The sequence below is a fragment of the Taeniopygia guttata genome, chromosome 2 (genome assembly GCF_048771995.1).
Source record: "Taeniopygia guttata chromosome 2, bTaeGut7.mat, whole genome shotgun sequence".
Taxonomy (NCBI): Eukaryota; Metazoa; Chordata; class Aves; order Passeriformes; family Estrildidae; genus Taeniopygia; species Taeniopygia guttata.
The window spans coordinates 113,104,065-113,123,573 of record NC_133026.1 but is presented as its reverse complement, the minus strand read 5'-3'; the positions used below and the strand labels follow the sequence as shown (position 1 = coordinate 113,123,573).

Below are 19,509 nucleotides of genomic sequence, written 5' to 3'. Positions count from 1 at the left end.
AACTGGCAGTCTTCTAAAATGGTTTTAGTATATGATACGTAAATAAAAATTCAGGAACAGAAAAGTTAAAGGCTTTTACTACATTAACCATTATTCCTCTTAAATATGATATATATTATTTTAAATATTACATTGTTTCATATTGCAGATGTTCAAAAAGAAATTTGTTTTTCCTAAGACCTTTGACATCACTGGCTACCCATCAACTTGGCTGGATTGATAACAGGATTTCTATGTATCTACTGTTCTTTTTTGTAGGGTAATGACACCTCCTGTGTGGTACCAGGCAAAAGGAAGTACTACTGAAGACACTTTTTTACTTGCTCCTTGTGCCTGTAGGTAGCTAGATTTATTATCCTCCTCAGTATGGAAGACAATTCATGGGTAAATATCTTTATCTCACAGATAACCTGGCTGAAGAAACTTATATTAATTCCAGGTAAAAAGATGATTAATATTGCTGGAGATAATGAGGTAGATCTCTTAAGGGATATATTTTCACTGGAGTTCTAATTACTTAGTCATTACCATTCAATATCTTCACAAGAGAAAGTTACAGAGAATACATATATATATATATTTACTTAAGGGTAACCATCATTGTACTGCATTGCACAGGTGGTGACCAAACAGAGCAATTTCTTTGCCAGAATAATATGTTTATTACATTAGGAAAACATCCAGCCAAGGCAGTAGGACGTCATGCAGAGAATCTGCATTCTTATTCAAATGTCTGTATCTGAAATAAGGGTCTCTGATAAACAGCCTAAAGCATGATGGATCTCAGAATCGGGCTGATGTGTATGGTTCCATTTCACCTGATTTTAGGCTTATACATCCAGGGATGCTCGCAGCACCAGTTTCCATGGCAAAGTAAAATGATGGGAGGTAAGAGACTGATGTGTTCTCATGCACAATATTCAAGGTGTGTGCAACAGCACAGGGTGGTGCACACACGTGCACAGGCAACTCATGCTGTGCATTTCAGAATGAGGAAATACCTAACTGGGCACTAAGTGGAGGCAGTATGAAGATATATTTGGGACTAATAGGCAGAAGAGCAGCAGAGACAGCTAGATACAATAGAAATAAAATGTTCCTTGGTGAATCTGGTGGAAAGAAGAAACACAGGGCAAGATAAGACTATACCTCATATAGTGATGTTGAAAACAGAATAAATGCCTCAAATTTTCTAAAGAACTTGCATAGATTTAATGTCTGCTTTTCTGGTACAGAAATGGACACAACCTATAAAGTCTGTGTACTCACCTTTCCTCTTTCAAAGGGGTTCTGATGCTCCAGTGACTGAGAGAGTGGAAATACCTCAGATTTCTCCTCATTCCCAAATAAAATAATGTGTACATTGGCATCAGTCCCTGCTCCCCTTTTGTCACCTGTATACACTTTAATAGTATACTCTGTCAAATTTTTTACTTTACTTCCTTCTTCATTCAAGTTGTTATCTATGTCATTCTTTTGTTTCTCTCCTCTAATAACAAAAGATCTTGGAATTTCTCTCTGTATTTTGGGCTTATTTGCATTCACAGAAAATTCTCTGAAAAACAGAACCACATTTATTTTTTGATAAGTAAATAATAAGTTAAATGAAAAAATCCTATTAATTTATGTGGTGCAGCTAAAGATGGGCATATTTTTGAAATATCTATTGAAAGAATCACTCTATGGCAGTCGCTTTTATTCAGTGTCTGCTCAGCAATTTCAAGTATTATGCTATTAAAAAACATTACTAGCTTTACACAATATACTTACTCATTCACTTCAAATACATAGATAGGATGCTCCTTTGCAGCTTCTTGCACATGCAGTTTTTTGATGTCCAATTTGCAGTCTGCAAAGAAGGAGAGAGAACATAGTGAAAATATTCCATTGCATGACAAAAATTAGGTAGAGTGTTGTTGGTGTAATGATGGCATTCTTACTACATGAAAACTTCATTTTTTCATTAATTTAGGAATGCAAACAAGTGAGTTGAAAGTGCCGGAACAACTACAAGATTCTTTATTTTGTTTCTATTTGTAAACATCAACTTAGACATTTCGGAGTAAGCATTTCCTTTGTCTTAGTGAAGGAAGGAGTGTTGTCCTCACTGTCCTTGGACGGGCATGCAGAAAAGATTCAGCATGACTCGGGCAGGCACGTTTGAGAAGGAAGAGCAGAAATATACGTCTGTTGCTTCCTCCTCAGTGACTGGTTGACAAGAGGACTGGAGCTCTATTCTACATGCAGCACAAAGAGAATTGCATTAGGTGGCCAGTAGGAGGGGAGTTTGGCAGCTCACTGTATCCCTCTGCTTTTTGGGAAAGCTTGCTCTCTGACTTATACTCCTTTTTGAATTTTCTATTGGGGGCTTCAGCTGCATGGCCTGAGTGTCTGGTCACTCGTTAGTCATGAAGACTATTCATTTTCCCTTCTATTATTTGTAACTTCTGATCTGTTCAACAAACTGCATCTCTTCTACTGCTGTCTAGCTCACTTTAATTATATCAATAGGATATCACCAGGCTCCTGTGGAAGAATCCAAGACATTATGTTACAACTCATGACCTGCCAAGATACATGCATAGGGAGAGTCAGAAGATTCAGGAAGGGACCATGAACCATCTCATCTTAAAAATTTGCTCTGATAAGGTGTCGTGGTTTGACACAGAAAAATAATTTTTCTCGGCAGGAAGAGATCAATTTGGATATTGACCAATTGAAGGTGGACACGCCTCTGAGAACACAGAGGGGTTAAAAGCAGAATTCCCAGGAGAACTCGCTCTCTGGTTCCTGTCAGCGTGCAGTGCAGGACTCTCCCCTGCCCGGCCGTGGCTCGGTGCGGGAGGGGAAAAGTCATGTGGCCTAACTGAGGTAGGCTGAAGGGTGGAGGGGCTGGACCAGGCTGGCCCCCTGCAGATGGAAGGGTGGAGAAAATCTGGGCTGTCTCCATTCCCCGCCCCCCCCAGAGTCTCTCTCTCTCTCTCTCTCTCTCTCTCTCTCTCGAGAGAGAGAGAGAGAGAGAGAGAGAGAGAGAGAGAGAGAAAGAGACAGCGTTAGTTTTGCCAGCAGTTCACTGCGGCGAAGGAGAAGAGCGGGAGGGCCACAAGGTGCCCAGCCGGCTGTGGGAGCTGGAGCCTGGGCAGCGAGCCATCCTTGGGAGTCGGGACTTTTAACCCTTCCTGAGAAATGAAAGCTTTGTGAAATTTTTCTCCTCCTCAGTTTGAAAGAGAGGAAGAGAGACAGCTTGGACCCTGGTATGTTGGAAGGAGAAATTCTAGGTGGGAGGAGATGATGGAGTGGCTTTTGGCTGGACTTTTTCTTGGTAGCCACAGACTGAACCGATCTTCTCCTCCAAGAGAGACTGTATTTTAGGAGGATGCCAGTGAGCCAAAGAGACCATGCTTCAGCTGGGAAAAGACAGAAGTGAAGCGAACAGAGAAAAGTTAGGAAGGTTTGTGATGGTGCCCCCTGTCTTCAGAGAAGAAGAAGAGAAGAAGATCTCTGTTCTTGGATCCTCGACCCCAGGGCGAAATGAGGGGGACTGTGGTCCCAAAAATGAAAAACTGAACTGTTGTTTTTCCCCTCTTGGCAGGGCATCCTTGAAATGAAAAATCCTAAAAGCAGTCTGTCCATCCATGCATTGGTGGTGAGAGCACTGTGCATGGAAAGGAGAGGGTCACCACTGGCAAACTTTTTCTCCGGGCAGTGCCATGAGTGACATGGAAACTCAGGATGTGGCAGCTGTGTTTCCTGGGGCGTCTATGGCACAGGAGGGGCTCCTCTCTCCCTCGATGGACTGAGTATTGATTATCTGGAGGGTGGAAACCTGACTGGGGTCCAGGTTGTGTCTCACTGTGGTTTGTTGGAGTTGGGTGGTGGGAGGAGGAATGCTTTGGAAGGTTTTCATTTTGAATTTTGTGTGGGTTTTTTTCCTTTCTTTTTTCTTTTATAGTAGTATAGTAGTAATATTAGTAGTAGCTTAATTAAGTTGTTTTTCCCTTGTTATTAATCTTGGGCCTGCTTTTGCTCTGTTCTCGATCGCATTTCACAGCATTCAGTTGAGAGGTTGCATTTTCATGGGGGCGCTGGCATTGTGCCAGTGTCAAACCATGACATAAGGAATGAAAGTATAAATGCACTAGAGAACATTGCCTGAGCTGATCAGTCCTGCAGGGTAGATCTGACTTTAAAGATATTTTATGGGGTTTGGGACTTTTGGTTCAAAGTCTTGGTCCAAACTAGTCTCAGTTCAAACAAGCCTAGTTACAATATGGACACCCTTTCTCATCTGAAGTGTTTTATCATCTAACTCCTTTGGAAGAAATATCTGTTATACATCATCCCAATCCTCTCCTCATAACACACACAGAGGCAATGAGCCCAATGTCCCTCCTTTGTGAATTGTGTTTTCAAACCCGAATGGAAAAGACTTGCTTGTCTCGTTCTCCATGGTGCCCTTTGGCTACACACAATTGCCACATTCAGTGACTGTCACTCAGACAGATGGCTGTAGTTAACTTTCACAGCTGAAGCTGTGGGAAACAAAAGCAGTGAGCTGCACGCCTTGCTCCCCCCAGCAGCATGGCAGGGCTGTCCTTCTCCTTCCCCTCCAGAGAAACTGCACCTCCACACCATGTCCCCCTGGGGTGACCAAGGCAGCCTGTGCTGGGCACGGGATGTGTGACCAGCCAAGGAGCTCATGGATGCTCACTGCCTGAATGTCACCTCACATACTTGGTTGAAATTGGGTGCTGTGCCTAAAAGATTTTTATTAAGAGCCTCCAGATGAGCAAACAAAAGAAAAAGAAGATGGATAAAGTGCAAACATAGAACCATTGCTTCCCTAGAAAACTGTCTGAAAATGGTCAAGTGTAATGCATAGTAATGATTTGCAATTATATAGCAAATTTCATTAACGGATTTCAAAAAACTTTATAATTAATTTTTTGAATTAGTAGCATGATAGCCACCCTACAGATAAAGCAGAGAGATGTTGAAGTCAAAACAATTTTAAGGAAGTTCAGTGACAAAACTTGCTGACTTCCAAACAGAGGTAAAATTTGCCTCTGAGTGTCACAGGGAGAAAACTGAACTGGGGGAGAAACAGTGAAAATAATTGAATCACAGAAGGAAAATTAAATAATATCAATTTCTTACTTGAGTAATAATCATTCTCCTAGATAACTTATTAGTAGAGCATGTATTAAGTGAAGAATATAATTATATTCATCTTCATTTACTTTCTTGATGCAATAATATTATAACACTTAGATCTCAGGATTTTAATTTGTCAAAATGTAGCATTTTGCTTTATAAAACACTACGTTTAGAAAAAATAGCCAAAAGGAATTAACTAAGATTTAACTCTGGCAGTGACTTTGTTGCCCTTAACAGGAGGTTAGCTGTGTGATTTACATGACTGACTTTAGAAAGCAAAAAGTATTTTACCTGTTTTACTGCTAATCAAAAGAACAATTTTCTCCAGTTCTCCCAAGTCAACAGCATCCACGATAACTAGAAGTGACTAAAATAAAATTATTCAATATTGTAATATATAACCATGTTTCTTAACTTCTTTTAATGGGAAAATTTGAAAATAATATGTAGGAAGTTTACGAATGGATTAAAGGGTAAATCTTAAAATACTTTATGACAGAGTACCTCATTTTTCTCTCCCTGCTGTACATTCTGCAATGACTGGAGAAGGGATCTGTCTCCTGTGTCACCATGAGTACCATATAAGCATGCAGTCATACGCACTAAATTTCTCTCATTCAAAATATTTCTTGAAAATACTGTTAGATGATATGTAACCACTGCAATATAAAGCAAAAAGAGATTTTGTTAAGGTTTTGCCACAACCTTGAACACCTATTTGACAACCTGGCATTCTACAGAGAGATGCAATCAAAAATCCAAGCACTTGAAAATAATACCAAAACTCAAAATTTTTGCAATTTTTTCTTCATAATTGTTTTGCCACCATCTCCCAGATCTGAAATTTGAGAAGTGAGGCTGGACCAGCCCAAAACAAAAATGAAAGGATTGCATTTGGAAGGTTTAATTCTTGAATCACTGTGTCAAAAAGCAGCAAGAGTGGACCTGCCCTACAAGAGTGGACAAGTTAGAAGCTGAGCTGAGATCCATCCTGGTGATTGAGCTGGGGGCAGAAGGAGAAAGGGCCAGAGAAGGAATGAGAATAAGGCTACAACATAGGACTAAAGTCTGTGCAGGAGAGGGTGCAGAGAGAGGACTAGGGAAAGATGCACATACGATGTAGCCCAGGCATGATCTGACCAGGGCGTCCTCTGCCCATCTTCAAGTTATATCTGTGACTCATTGTGGCCCTGATGCACTGGAGCCCAGTGGAGAGGTTGCATTCATGAACTTTGGGTCAGATCGTACAGAGAATAGCACTGGGAGAGTCCAGAGGAGGGCAATTGAGGGAGATTGATGTAGGCAAGGGTAGGAGGGCTAAAATGCTTAAATAGTGGTCTTTGGGTAGTATGAGCAAATCACAAGTGTAGCAACCATCCTTTTATCTCTCTAGTGTACTGAATGAATTGGAAAGGGGAAAGATTAAATGGATCTCTGAAAAGAAATTACATACAACAAGGGTAACATATATGAATGTTACAACTCCATTAATTGTATAAAATTCTAATTATTTCATAATATCAATATTAATTATGGCTCTCTGTTAAATTTATTGGAATAATCAGCTTGAAAGTAGCATAATAGGGTTTTTTTCACCTTTTCAATATTTAATTGTTTTGTCTTAAAACCTACAGCAGTGCAAAATTGACCTTCTGAACAGCCCTGTGTGTGAGCAGAGAGACAGCACCATGTCAACCCTGGGGATTCCTGTGGTGTAAGCATCTCAAAGGAAGGTACAGTAAAGGGAAACTACTTATGTATATACTCAGCTGGAGGCCTCTGCTCATTAATACACCCAAAGGCACAAGTGTGCACTGCCAGATCTCAAGGGTCTGTACTGTATCAACTGCATTTTGATGGCTTCAATTAGCCATTAGCAAATGCTTCATCACAAGCCCAAGCATAAATTTTTTAAAAAAGGAAAATATAACTGAGATAAAATACTAAGGCACACTATGAATGACAGAGCTCTATCTGAAATTTAACATCACGTGGCTTATGGTTATAGTGAGTGTGATTAGCTGCTTTCCATTCCAATTAAGACAATACTGGTATTACTTTTAGCTGATAAAAGGGAGAAAATAAATTAGGTTTAGAAAGCTGTCAGAAAGCATATCTGGTTTTCACAATAAATTGCAAGTAAATTTGTCTGTAAAGATCACTTTGAACTCTACGTGTACCACCTGCTGTGAAGCTGCTTAAACCTCTCTTGGACAAAAATGGTAAAGATTGGGGGAATCACTGTCCTAGCTTTTTTTTCTTCACTGGTTACAAATCCCTCCTTGAAAATATCTAAGCATGGATGGAAAGACATAAAACCCACAGAAATTAGCTATTTCAAACTTACAGATAACATAACACCTATTCCTTGTTTGTGATGTTTTTTTGTCTCTTGATTTCAGAATAGTTGCAAAGAGCAAATATATTACCAGAAAAAAAAAAAAAAAAAACCACCAAAAAAAAAACCAAAGAATGGGGAAATTATTTTTTCAGCAAAGGTCAATGACAGAGCCAAGGTCATAAGGACTCCAGTCTCACCCCCCTTTTATCACCCATGCTGCATCTTTCTCTCCTCATTTCTGTGTATTTGTACCTGTATCCTGAATATTTCTGCATTTTACAGTGATCAGTTCTTTGCAAGGGGTGCACTTATGTGCTTTATGTTAATCTGAAGGTCCTCTTTGTTTCAATCTTGTGTGTAGGAGATGAAAGCCATTGAGCCCTGCTCTGTACCCATACTCTGTAAGTGATCAAGTCAAAATAACACCTCTAAGCAATATAAAATCTAAAGACTAGATACAAATCTTAGATTTTCAATTGCAGCCAAAATATGCAAAATAACCCCAAACTTCATCCTTTGTTACTTCTACTGAGATTATTCACGTACTTACTTTTGGATGCAGAGACCTCACTGAAACTGGGCCATAAGTTCCAGTCCAAAGTGTGTGGGGTAGTTCCTTTTACGTCTACTTCAGCTCACTTTAGATGAGCTGACTTATCTTTTACCCAAATAATTAATTTGTTTTCTGCATAAAACCCAGGCACAAATTATTTGAATATTAAGCATCATTATTTGGTCTGTTAATTAAGTTAGTATTTGTTCCATCATATGGCAGCATTCAGTAAGCATCACATTAGGGAATAGGGTGGATTGTAGGTGAAAGATTTCTTTTATTTTACTTAACCAAGATGACAAATGTAAGAATTGTTGAGCTAATTTTAGGAGGCATAAATATTTGGAGTATATAAAGGTAATAAAGCTGAAGCTTATATGTAGCTTTGAGCTGTTATTTACTGATAATATTTGTTTGGAATCTGTGAACAAACAAAATCACATAATAGTAAATGAACTATAAAAAAATGATGTTGCTAATGTCAGCAACATGAGCAGCTGAGAACTAAACAAGAGAGAGTAGAAATATTACAATAGTGCAAGAAACTGTTCTTTGTAGCATATAATAACATTTCTGTACAATCAAGGGAATATTGCATTTCCCACTTTATGGGACAGAAATTAAGCTGAGTGGGTAATATTTTCTTTCATACCTTTTAACTTCTTATCCAGTCTCTGAATCATTAAATAAAGACAATAAAAATTTCTGTTTTGATAAAGGTTTCTACTGTAATACTAGGACATGTTAACCTCCTGAACCACTCTACTGCTTTGAAGTAGATTTATACCTACCAGAAAGTGCTTCTTTTAATGGCCACTGTATAGGGAATTCAATCCATCTGTCTCCATTAGGAGAAAGAGGAAGTGTTTTATTTATGGTGAGACTAAAGGTATCCAGGGTTGATGTGTTCTGTATTTTAAAGTGACGAAGAGACAACTGGGATATGTTGTTTTCCAAACTCTGGAGACCAAGCCGCACTTTATAAAGCATTCCCAAATCAGATGGCAAATGTATCTAGGAATCAACAAAGCAATGAGTTAGCATCCAAACAGAGGTATGCAGATAAATGCATAGGCAGTTTACAGGAAGAGAGGAAGTTAACTCTAAAGGAGTCAGCACAGTCCTGCACCCCTTTGCATCAGTCTTGGTGCTAAAAGTCCCATTCACTTCAAAAGCAGCAGAACCAGCTTGACTGTAGGCACTTAAGGACATTTTAGCTTTATCCTCTAGGGGCATTCGTTGTAATTGTTCTATCAGATTCAAATTACACATGCCAATGATTTCTAATGTGAATAAGTAATGTTAATGTCATTTAAAATGACATGCATTATTAACTATGACTATTTGTTGGGGAAAAAAAGAATATGCTTGATCATCATGAAGTTGAGAAAGCCAGAAATTAAAAATAAAATATGGTATGCAACTGAAAATTTCAGCTCTGATTTTCTTGAATATTTAAACAATAATACAAACAATAAAAACAATATTTACATCACTATATGATTACTTCTCTTTAAAAGGAAACTCAAAGAAAATTTAAACATAGGCAAATTTATGTATTATTTTACATCATATGTTATTTGGTTCTCAGTCTGATGTTCCACTTTGTTTTCCATGGTAACTGGATTTGACTTGCCGTTGCTTCCATAAAAAACCATAACCATCTTGGATATATTTTCTGACAACTTTTCAGATTCTGATTTTGTTTCTTCGTGATGCTTTGTGAAATAAATCCTCCATCTGCCTTCTGAACAAATAAAATACAGAAAACAAAAAGGAAAAAAATATTAAAGATGTTTCTATTTTCATATATTAACAAAGCTATCTGACATAAAATTTCTAAGACATGCCTTGTTCTACATGGGGAACATAATTTTATAAGAATGTCACCTGGGTATTGAGCAGCTCCCTAAGTTTGTTGCCATTTTTTACTATTACAAAGGGAAAACTATTGTCAGTACTACTAAGTATAATGACATGTTTTGATGAGAATATTCTCACATTATTATTTCAGAACTGATTAATAAAGCAGTCAATGTAATGACAGATGTTATACCTGAATTCATTTGCTCTCTTCCTAAAGGCCAGGCAGATGTACTCCTCCTCTCCTGAACTTCTAATTAAAAAAAAAAAAAAAAAAAGATAAAATTGTTATTTTTGTAAAACAGTATCTATATGATAATAAAAGTCTGTATTCATGTCTAGTGAGACAATTGACTGAGTATTATATCATTTAGATTAAAGATTTAACTAGGGAATGTACAGTGTGATTTTCCATTTAAGCATCATCTAAATATCATCCTATTAAATAAATTTTCTGTAGGGCTGGCTCTTTACTAGGAAAATGGTAGTAACATGAAGATTCAAGTATTTTCCATTTTAAAGCATTGTACAATTTATGCTCTGGATGAATGAGCACTGATTGGATGTCTTTAATGCCCATTCTAGAGGTTGATGTTCCTTCCATAGATATGAGTCCTCACTGATTTCATCAGGATTTGGTGTAGATCAAATCTGCCTGTAAACATTAGGTAGTGACCTGAACTGAAAATAAGACTTCTTTTGAGTTCATAACCAAGACTGGATTTGTTAATTATTGTATAAAGAAACTCACAGGAACATTTTTCCAAATCAATGAAGTTTAGTAGAATCAGAACTAAATATTGCCTTTTGGTTTTTTTCTCAGAGATGTTCCAACATACAAACTAAACCAAACCTGAAATTATTTGCTTTTGCAAACAAACAAACAGCAGTTTCCTCCTTTTTTTTTTTTTTTCTGGTTTCAAATGATCAAAAGTTAGAGATCATACAGCAGAGGAAATCAATTGAACTAGAATTTTCAGTCTCAAAAGGCTGTTGCTGGTGCCAGAAAATGCCCAGGGAGTTAGGAAGAATAAATCTAGAATATGTTTTGCAATCCAAGGACTCATCTGTAATGTCAATTAACTTCTCTGAGAGGCAGGAGAATAAATACATCTCTCTTAGAGGTACATTCTGGGCTTTGGTGCCTACTGATCTGGTTGGAATGTGTAAGTTCTCCCAGCTTGCACACCAGATTGTGTTGAAAGCCACGCTTAGACTGAAGCCATGACACAGGGAGGGAAGGAGGATGTGCATTCCCTTCCTGTCTTGACAAAGAGTCACACGCAGTGGGATCAAAACTGCTCCTCTGTGGCCCGATTATTCACATGGTATCAGTCAAAAGTATCTCCAGTTTCTGGCAAAAGCTATCCAAACAGTGTAGCATAAATAATGTAAATTAGTCATCTTGAATAAAATGGAGGAATTTTCTCCACTGCTTAAACAGAGTTTTCCCTGCTTTTTACCTTGTTTTCACTCTGCCTAGCAATTGGTATTAGAAGCTTAAAAAATCGTTTGTAGGTGTAGAAGTAAAACTTGGAGAGGTAGGAATTTGTAAAAAAGGAATAGGACAAATTTCTTGGCATTTGCACCACTAAAAATCTAGAGTAACAAAGCAGAAATTATCCTCTGGCAAATTGTGGCTATTAAGTGGTAGTAAAACTCAAAGTGTTCAGACACACTTATTATATTGACAATGTTCTACCAGAATATTTTAAATCACAACTTGTTTGTAGAAGCGAATAATATAGCTGCATTCTCCAGTTTGGAATGAATTTCTTAGCAGATGATAGTTTGAAGATAGTGTTGACCTGTGGCATCCAGAGTTACTGAGGCAGATCTTTTTCCATCACGTCTATCTTTAAGCCATGTTTGAGCCATAAACAGTGTTTCTGTCCCTGAAGATGCTGACTCTTTCACAATAATCTTCTCCAGAAGCCAGTCAGAGCCTCTCCCTTTTTCAACAACCATCCTGTGCAGAATACCAATATCTACTGCCTCCACTTGAAAAATATCCACCTGAAAAATTCAGAATCGGAAGTCATACAGAAACAGAATCATGTAACTAAATTATTAGGGTATTTTGAAATATGAAAGTGAGAAAAAAATCAGGACTTTTTTTATTAACTCAATAAATACCAACAGAACCAGAGATGACAAGTTTAACCATGCTAAATGCCGGCATTAAGAAGTATTTCTTCCCTTCGTGGTTCTGCAATTTACAATTAAATCCCCTCTTTGCCCACAAAGATCTATAAATTGCCTATGCTCACTTAATGAGAAATTTTCCTTCCCAAAATTGATGTTTAATTAGCCCAAGGGCTATTTCAGAAATGAAATACAGGGCATGAGAAAGGTAGAAACAAGCATCACAGAAGGAATCTCTAAAGAAAGAATGACAAACTTGGTTCCAGATTTGGATTAACTTGTAGGATTAGTTTCAATATAAGTAATTGAATGGAAGGAAAAATATTAAATAAAACTATGTTGAAATAGGTTCTGCTATTCTCTATCAATTAAAAAAACCACCATAATTTAAAAAAGTTTAGAACATGAAGTAAGATTCCTAAAGAAAACTGTGATACATCAGACATTTAACAACTTCACAATATGTGATTCTGGTAGTGAGTGTTACACTTATTTCCTGTTTCCTCATCAGAAAAACAGGCATTAAATTCTTGACACAGAGACTTTCCACATTTTTTGCTTTATAGATTTATGAATTATCATCTCATTTCTACTGGGATTGATAACTGTTGAAAGCCAGTGTTATTTGTTATGGAATTTCCAGTGTGATTGAAAGAGGCAAAGATGGTTTTGAAGGGAATAGGTAGCAATAATGATTGAGTCCTGAGAGGTCTTGCAGTCTTCCCAATGCGATTCACACTGAAGTTGCTCTGCCAGAGCAACCCTTAAAGGCTTATTCAGAGATGAAACAGAGAATAGCAGTCCTCTTGCTCCACCTCTATTCTTTCCTGGACAGGTCTTCCAGCTGAAGAACTGATGAAAGATTTGCATCTCAAAGATGAGCCTAACCATCTTGCAACTTAATAAGACACAGCATAATCTCAAATATTGAGCTTAAAATTGCAGATAATGTATGACTATCCACTTTAAAAAGAATCCCCAGAAACAGAACAAATTTAAATTTGTTGTTCAACTTTTGTTTCTTGTTTTTCATTAGTATCTGTACATGTGAATTTGAAAGTGTGTGTTTAGGACACCTTTAATAGTGTCCTAAAAATAACAATCAACCTGTTACTAATTACTCTGTAACTTCTAGACAGAAAGGTCATGTTAGTCAAAAACTGCTACAATGTACCATCTAATCAACAAATGTGCATTATCACTCTTAAACTATCATGTGAAATGGGAGAATGAGACAATGACACTAAAGAAAAAATCTGAAAGAGGCACTTGAATAGCTGTACTTCCTCACAAGGAGTCAAGGTTATCAGCAGCTTAGTGAATTTAACAGCAGAGCAAATACATTGGAATGGCTGAAATTCTAGATGGAGTGCAGAACTGCAGGAAAAAGAGGATCCTTTTCATGTTTTCCTTAGCTAAATAAAAAAATTAAGGTTTAGTGCCAACACAACCATTTTATTTTATTACCTATTGGACTAATCTGATGATTGAATATCATTCATTTGAACTCTTAATTTACATTTATTGTGATATTAAGTTGATCACTCTTTTATTCCAGCTTTAATTAGATTGGTAAAGTAATACCATTATGCCTGAATAAAATGAATTTGTTACACTTAGTAAATGAAATATATTAAAAATACACACAGTTAGGAGATGACTGACAAACACAGACTGAAGTAAGAAACATACAGACCCCTGTGTCTTTCAGTAAAAAAATATTTTAAGTTCACAAAATGCAAAAATTTATCCTAAAATTGCTGCTAGTTCTTGCAAATTATTATGCTTATAGTAATGCATGATTGTTGAGGTTTAACCCCAGGCAGTATCCAAGCCCCACAGAGCTGCTTGCTCACCCCCTCACCACTGAGATCAAGGAGAGAATGAGAATGGTAAAAGCTAGAAAATTCGTGGGTTGAGAAAAAGTTTAATAGAGAAAGCAGCAGCCATGCACACAACCAGAGCAAAATGAGGAATCAATTCAGTGCTTCCCACAGGCAGGCAGGTGCTCAGCCATATCCAGGAGAGCAGGGCCTCAGAACTTGCAGTGGTTACTTCGGAAGACAAATGCCATCCTTGACTCCAAACGTCCTCCTTCCTCCTTCTTCCCCCACTTTCTATACTGAACATGATGCCATAAGGTCTGGAATATCCCTTTGGTCAGCTGGGGTCACCTGTCCTGGCTGTGCCTCCTCCCACCCTTCCATGAACACCCAGCCTTCTCACTGGCATGGCAGCACAAAAAGCAGAAAAGGCCTTGGCTCTGTGTAAGTCCTGCCCCGTGATAACAAAAACATCTCTGTATCATCAGCTCTGTGTTCAGCACAAATCCAAAACAGAGCCTCATACCAGCCACTGTGCAGAAAATTAATTCTACCCCAGCTGAAACAAGCACAATTGTTTTATTGGAAACACGAGATCGCTCTTGTCAGATACTTGTTGGAATAATTTCTTTTTAAGAGAAAAGAGTTTCCCTGAAAATGACTAATTTAGTGACATGATCATCAGCATCTCCAAAAAACTCTGTTGTCAATGATCCATTCTTGGAAAGGAGAATAAGGAATATAGGAAAACAACAGACAATGTTCTGCTGGCTTCTAGACTTGTGCTGTCCCCAGAAGAATAGTTGTGTCTGACTTGCACCAAGTTTGATGCTTAGCAAACTTTTAGTACTTATTAACTTAGTGACTTAATAAATCAGGGACAGCATGTACTATCTATGACCTGGATATCTGTGACCAGCCACAGATAAAAACAAGTATAGTTAAGGTGCAAAAGGGTTTCCAATTCCTTTTTCCTATGAAAATAAGTATATTTTGATGGAATAAACATTTGTAAAAACTTTGATGTTTGGTTCGTGTTAGTCACAGCTATTTATCACTTGTCAATGTGCCGTTTTAACAAGCTCACTTTAGAGGATGTAAAATCTCAGAAATCCATGGTCAAATCAGCAGACTAATAAACAGGAAGTTAAGGAACTATTAAATAGACTAGAAATTGTGTCATCTGGGGTAAAATCACCTCGCAGACAAGATTACATTTTATCTTTATGTGTACATTTGAAAATCCACACAGTGTAATGAGCTTTATTTTAGTCAAGAGACCAAAAAAGAACAGAGAAAGAGCAGCAACTAAAATTGTTAGAACTAAAAACAATTGGCTAGAGATAATTTGTTTGCTAAATTTAATTCACTTTTCTCCTCTCAAGCTGTCTGCAAACAGAGAGATTATGACATATATTTCATTCTAATTTTATTAAATTCAATTACTATTAATAATTTAGATAACATTTTTGTGGATTCATCTGAGACCATGGATTAGGCATAAAATTTTCTAAACACTCGAGTTGGTGACAGGTCTTGTATGTAACATGATACTCTATCTTTTATTTGACTTACAAATGGGGACCTTCTAAATTACTGGAGGGTTAATTTTTCTGCAAAAAGAGAAGAGATGGGAAAAAAACACACAGAAGATAAGCAAAACTATGGAATATGAAATTTATCATTTTCCCCTAGGGAAAAAAAATGTTAATTGTTTTTTAGTTACTGCTAGCAAATTAGGTTTGAACTGAGAAGTCACCTTAAATATTGATGATAATACATATTGTCCAATTCAGCAGAGCTTATATTGAATTTTCTCAGAATAGCATTAAAGCAATTTGTATGTATGTACAGCCCACTAAATTTTCTTAATTAACATGGCTTGAAGAAAGAAAGATATTCTCCCAGTCTGAGCAGCTGAGATTGACAATGGTACAGCCACACATTCTCTGTGAGCCAGAAGAGCTGCCCTAGCAAAGTGCAGAATTGGTACTTTTGGTACTTCCTTGTGGTACTTTTGGTACTTTCCTAACAGAATTGGTACTTTTCATACATATTGGCTAAGAAACTAAGGACTAAAAAATTCCTTTATAAGAATAATTCTAGCAATCCTTTCAGAATATTTAAAATTTGGATTTTTTTCTTAACTCCTTTTCAGATTTTCTTCAAATGTTTATTTCTTTTCCAGGGATCCACACTTTTAGCCTTTTCTTTGAATCTATGACCCAGTTTATTATGACTTTATTCAGTACTCTTCTGTGACAGTGCTGGCAACATATCACTGTCTGCAGCAGCTGCAATAGCTCTTGTAACAGAAGAAGCATTTGAACAGTCACTGTGCAATATTTACCTTTATAAATGCCAATCATTTTACAGGCTTGGTATTGAGACTTGATGGTTGGTTAATGATGATATTCCCAGAAGGACTGAAAATGGCAAGTCAAGACACACCATATGCTTCATTTCATCAACCTGTATGCACAAGTGATTTCCCATACTGCTAATGTTAGTATCATTTTAATAGGCTTTTATTGGAAAAGGAGTCAGAGTGTCTAGATGAAGGACCTTTTCTATTAAGCTTAGTGAACCTATTGATTTGCTGCCTGATTATTTTGATCTCACTCGCTAATCTGGAGAAACTGAAAACAAAGGAGTTTTAACGCAGGAAGGCAAAATAAAGGCCCCCTGTAACACTGAGCCCAATCAGAAACAGTGTGTAAACAATCCTGTAAAAGGAGAAAAAAGAGAAAAACTACTTATGCCCCTTCAGACTGTGGTCCTGTGGGCTCTTCCAGTTGTGCTGAACAGAACCTCTCCACCCTGTCCCAAATGCTTGTCACATCACTACCTTCTCCTAGATGGAAGTTAGCAAAACCACAAAATCGGCTCCAGCAAAATTTTATCAAGACAGACCAAGTGAAAAAGCCCAAATCACAAATGATATAAACTGCTTAAACTAAATAAACATTTAGACAGAGCAAATGTATGTCACTGTGCCAGCTGACTTCAGAGGTGGACATATTGGGCGGTAAGCAGCAGTGATGACAAGCATTGGTAGCAGTACTGCCTGGCTCAGCTCAGTGGAAGGATGGACAGTGCCTCTGACTGTGCCCCTTCTTTAAAAACAGGGGTTTTCATGCATCTGAAAAAGCCAACCCTGAATTTCCCTCTAGAATCACATTTCTGCAAGTATGCTTTTGTATTATGTTAAATTCTCAGCTATAAATTCTTTGCATGAAAAAAGTAATGTAGATTATAATGAATGAATCATTAGAGGTCTCTGATAACCCACGTTTATCATAGTTTATCAGTCTTCAACAAGATTGGTGAAGAATCAGTGAAAGAATAGGGGTAGTAAAAAACCCCAAATATATTTTCCCTGCACTGATCTTACCTTAATAATCTTAGTATAACTGGAAAGAAATCTTTTTGAAATGAGATTTATATGCACAAAACTGCAACAGGAGTAAGAAAGAATAGAGGCACCTTATAATGATCAGTAGTTATAAACATTCTGCTAACTAGGTAAAGACATTTCAATCAGACTTTAAAATGTATTTAATAAAATGTAAAAGGACTGCTAGACAGATCAGTATCATCAGTCACATCCAAAGCTGTAATCATAAATTATATCAAACAAAAGAGATTTAAAAATCAAACAAAAGGAGCAACAAAACACGAACAAACATAAGACAGCCATCACTTTGGATGTGATTCAATCCCATCTGATGCAGCCTGATTGTTGGATTGATTTAATAACAGTCCAAGTTTGAGATCTGGTTTAACAGGCAGAGCAAATAGCATGAATGTCATTTTCTTCAACTTCATAAATGTATATCATTGTATGATATTTTGATTAAGACACTATAATCAAATATAATAATGGGATAATAAAATGTCTAACTTGTATGTCTCCAAGTGCAGCTGTAAAAAGATAATATTTTCAAGCATATCTCATTGCAGTGAAACCAGTTAACAAGCTTATGCTCTTTAGTATTTCCATGATTTATCTAGAAGAAAATAAGATTTCAGAGATTATGCAAATACAATCTCCAGTTATGACACTTGAAGAAGCAGGGTGCTAAATTGAAGAGTGCTCTGAAAAGATTTGTGAGAGTTCATAAATCACTGGAAAGCCTTCCTTTCAGTAAATCAAACAGAATAATCTATTTAACTTGTCAAAGGCATACTGATTTTCTTATTGTCATAAATATTGTCAAAAGCAGTAGAAATTTGGTGTAAGAGAGCTATCCAAACTAGCAGTCACAAGTGTGAAAAAACTCAGTTCCAAGAAGTTAAGGTTTGACAAATTTAGACAGAAAACAGTGTGACTCTAATATTTAAAAGAAAAAGCAAGTATCCTTAAGCTTTGAAACAACTTTCCAGCTAGATTTAAACTTCATCACTGGTAGCCATTCATTTGGACTTAGATATATTTTCTAAACTATTTAACTTGAACAGAATTTAATTTAGTTCTTGCTGCATTGAGGAAAATGATTAAATATTTTATTTCCTGAAAAATGCACACTTGTATTAACCATAACTATTTTAATATTTTTTTACAAATAAAGCTAATAAATTTAGCTGCATTTTATTTTAAAATTACCATGTTTATCAAAACCCTGAAATGAACAGGACATAAAATTCACTTACCTAACTTGGCCTATCTAAACTAAGTCATTATATAAGACAATTTCCTTCAAAAAGAGCAGCAGGTACTCTCTGAGGTTAACTAATTTCATTTTAAGATAAATGTCCAAATGAAGAGAGAAGGTAACCATCACTCCCTTTCTGCAGCCGATGCTTAAGCAATCATGTTAGAACAAATGTGTACAATACAGGCAAGTAAGGGAGATGCATTTCAGCTTTAGAAATGTCACTTACATGATTTATTTTTAAGATCTATGTAGACAGAATGAAGTACTCTCCTCTTGCAGTTAATTTTAGCATTAATTTATTTTGCCCAGTTTTTTATTTTTTGCAGCAAAGTTTTACATGTTTTCTCACACTGCAAGAATATGTCAGGAAATGAAATTAATTATTCACATTGGCCAGTGCTGTATAGACAAGCTGGGTGATTCCAACGGGATGTTCTGATTCTGTCCCTTATAAATCTCTCACTGACTGTAACCACTGACTGTGAAATACCATCCTGGAGGTATCAGTGAGAACTGCACATAACTCAGGTATTTGCCACTGTCTCCTAGGATTTTATAAAGCTTTAGTAATGTTCCTTCTTTCTGCATTTCTCCTCACTGACAACCTTCATCAGCCTTTCCTTCACTGTGATGGTATTCCGTATTTTCCTAGTTCCCATCTGATTAATCCTTCCATTCAATGGATTTAAACATGGTGTAACCAAAAGTAGCAGTCAAGTGGACAAGGTGAGCCACTCCGGTGCTGGCACAATCAGCAGCTGAACACTGCAGTGTGGTACAAGGGGGATCTTCCCAAAGGAACCCCAGGGGTAGTAGAGAGAGGTCCCCTGAACCTGCAGCTCAGGCCACAGCAGGTGACACAGGACGCAGGGCCAGAACCAGTGGTGGCCAAGCTCCCCCCATGTACAGAAGAAGCCCTGAGGCAGTGCAAGTGCAAGCAAACCACGAGTGCCACAAAGAGAGCTGGCA

General features: G+C 37.1%; 1 protein-coding gene across 1 annotated transcript in view; it reads right to left on the bottom strand.

Annotated features, from left to right (window-relative positions):
* LOC115493890 (lipoxygenase homology domain-containing protein 1) overlaps positions 1-19,509 on the bottom strand; it is a 189,953-nt gene that overhangs the window by 7,044 nt on the left and 163,400 nt on the right. The window contains exons 49-56 of the mRNA XM_072924659.1: positions 11,723-11,930; positions 10,108-10,167; positions 9,620-9,798; positions 8,843-9,065; positions 5,662-5,816; positions 5,449-5,524; positions 1,771-1,849; positions 1,270-1,555 (exon numbers count right to left, since the gene is read on the bottom strand). Coding sequence (XP_072780760.1) covers positions 1,270-1,555; positions 1,771-1,849; positions 5,449-5,524; positions 5,662-5,816; positions 8,843-9,065; positions 9,620-9,798; positions 10,108-10,167; positions 11,723-11,930 — 1,266 coding nt within the window. The remainder of the gene's footprint in view (positions 1-1,269; positions 1,556-1,770; positions 1,850-5,448; positions 5,525-5,661; positions 5,817-8,842; positions 9,066-9,619; positions 9,799-10,107; positions 10,168-11,722; positions 11,931-19,509) is intronic.